The sequence below is a fragment of the Lindgomyces ingoldianus genome (assembly GCF_010093535.1).
Source record: "Lindgomyces ingoldianus strain ATCC 200398 unplaced genomic scaffold BDR25scaffold_20, whole genome shotgun sequence".
NCBI lineage: Eukaryota > Fungi > Ascomycota > Dothideomycetes > Pleosporales > Lindgomycetaceae > Lindgomyces > Lindgomyces ingoldianus.
Genome location: NW_022985181.1, coordinates 290,464 through 292,710, shown reverse-complemented (window position 1 = coordinate 292,710; position 2,247 = coordinate 290,464). Strand labels below are relative to the sequence as shown.

General features: G+C 31.4%; 1 protein-coding gene across 1 annotated transcript; it reads right to left on the bottom strand.

The window, feature by feature from the left end:
* Positions 1–1,554: 1,554 nt before the first annotated feature.
* On the bottom strand, positions 1,555–1,734 carry BDR25DRAFT_179860 (uncharacterized protein; the record flags this gene model as incomplete). The annotated part of the gene is made up of 1 exon (XM_033684204.1): positions 1,555–1,734. A coding segment is annotated over one exon (180 nt), but the record flags the coding sequence as incomplete, so codon positions are not given.
* Positions 1,735–2,247: the final 513 nt, after the last annotated feature.

The following is a 2,247-nucleotide window of genomic DNA, read 5'->3' as shown; positions in this document are numbered from 1 at the left end:
TATATTAGCTATAAATGCTATTTAAAAAAAATCTTTATATATATAGCTTAAGTATAGTCTTAATAATTACCTACTTCTTTTTATTACCTAGCCTTTATAAGTTAGCTGTAGAATTAGCTTATAAAAGGTGTCTAGTGCTATAGTTATTTATTATCTTTTAAAGGACTTTATATATAGCTGTAGCATGTTTCTTTAAGAGTTTTATATTTTATTTAAAAGCTTAAAGTGTAAGCTGTATTTAACATTCTTTTAGCATATCTAAGTAGTATTATTAGAAATGCATTAGTGTAAAAAAAGTAGTTTAGTAAGGTCCTAGCAAAAGTAAGCAACTTAGGTGTGTAAGTAACTTGCCTGTAAAGTACGTTAATATATATTTTTTATTACCTCTAGTTTCTTAACATTCTATTTATATAAAGGGCTGTAACTATTAAGAAGAGGTTTTTATAAGAACAATCTTATAGTTGTATAAGCAATATGCTAGTAATTAGTAAGCTCTAGTATAGCTAAATACATCTTAGTACTAATAGTATTTAAATAGTAATTAAAAGTCTACTAATGCTTTAGTTTTACACTTATTATTTAATAGTAAACCTTACTTATCTTTAATTAAACACTTAATTTTATAAATAAAAGTTAAAAAAAACTTTTTTTTATGTTAAAATAAAAAGCATTTACTAAAATAACAGTAATAGTAAAGAAATAAATGTTCTTTAGACCTATTCTAGACTTCTTAATAGATAGGTAGATAAATAATTTAAGTGTCTTTAGACTATAGGCAATAAAAGAGCCGTCTAATTTTAGTAGCCTTAGTAAACCCTTAATGTAGTAAATTATTAGGCTGTATAACTGCTAAATATAGTCTTTTTCTTATAGTGCGCTGTGTTATCTAATATCTAACTTTACTTTTTTATTACACGCAGGCTAGTTTAATTATATAAGTAAAAGTAGTAAAAGTTTATAAGTAGCTAAATACTTCTTAGGCTAACGTATTCCACCACCGAACCCGCCAAACCACCGAACCCGACAAAATCTCTTGGCATTGCAAACACTACATACAAAACTCTAATTTTATTTACAACTAAATAAAGAACTTATGTACAACATGCCTGCATCTAATTCTAGTGCTTCTTCTTTATCCTTTTTGCATGTATAAGCGTTGTGCCTAGTCTCCCTACAGTTCCTACAGCGCTGCAGAGCTGGTTAGGCTCTTTCTTAATTACTACCACCACAAGCCTTCTTTAACTGCTGAGCTACTACAGACGCCTTAGCAGCTACCTGCGCTGCTGCAGTCCTATACTCTATTGTGCTACCTTGCTAGATCTGCTTTCTTTTACGCCCCTTGCGCTTAGTTACGTCTGCTAATTACTCTTTAAGCTCTTGTACGCGCGCCTTTATAAGTATATTTCTATGTAGCATCTTTTTAGCTCCTTTTACAAGCTGTAAAAAGCTTTCTTATGCTATTATTAGTAATTATATAAAGGAATTATGTATAAGCTTTAATTATAATCTAAATTTGTATAAATTGCTTAGGGTCTTTAATTGCTATAGCGTTTCTAGTAGGGGTTCTAGTAGTGGGGTACGCAGCTGCACGTTAAGATAATTAAGGACTACTTGCGCGTTAATAGGAACTAGTCTAGATGCCTTAAAGGCCTTTTTGCAGTTATTATACATAAAAATGTCTAAAAATGTGTCTTTAAAGGCTAGAAAGAAGCGTTCTTTGTTAACATGCTGCACACATTAGCGTGCTAAGTCTTGTATGCGCTAAGAGTACTTAAGCTTTAACAGTAAGAAGCACACTACATTAAGTAGCTAGAGGATATGCAATAAATGCGCAGGCATACAGAGCGTAAGGATCTTTTGTATAAAGTAATAATTCTTAAAATTCTAGTTTAGGTAGCTCTTATAGCTATCTAGTATAAGCAGCCTGTATACCCCTACCTAACGCGTCTTTATATGCTTATTAAAGTGCTTTAACTACTTAAGACTAAGTGTGTTATTTATCTAGCTATTTTTAAAAACTAATAGCTTTTAATTACACAGTATTAACGTCTCCTTGTACTAGGCAGAGATGTGGACGCGTCCTTTGTAGATAATAAATAGCGGGGTAGCGTAGCTAGCAGCGCAGATGCTTTAGATTACAGTAACCCATTCCTAGTTACCTAGCTATGTAAGGATAGGCCTTATACATCTTTCTAAACCTGTAATAACTTTTATAGTGCTAATTATGCCTATCTAGAAGCTAGTCTT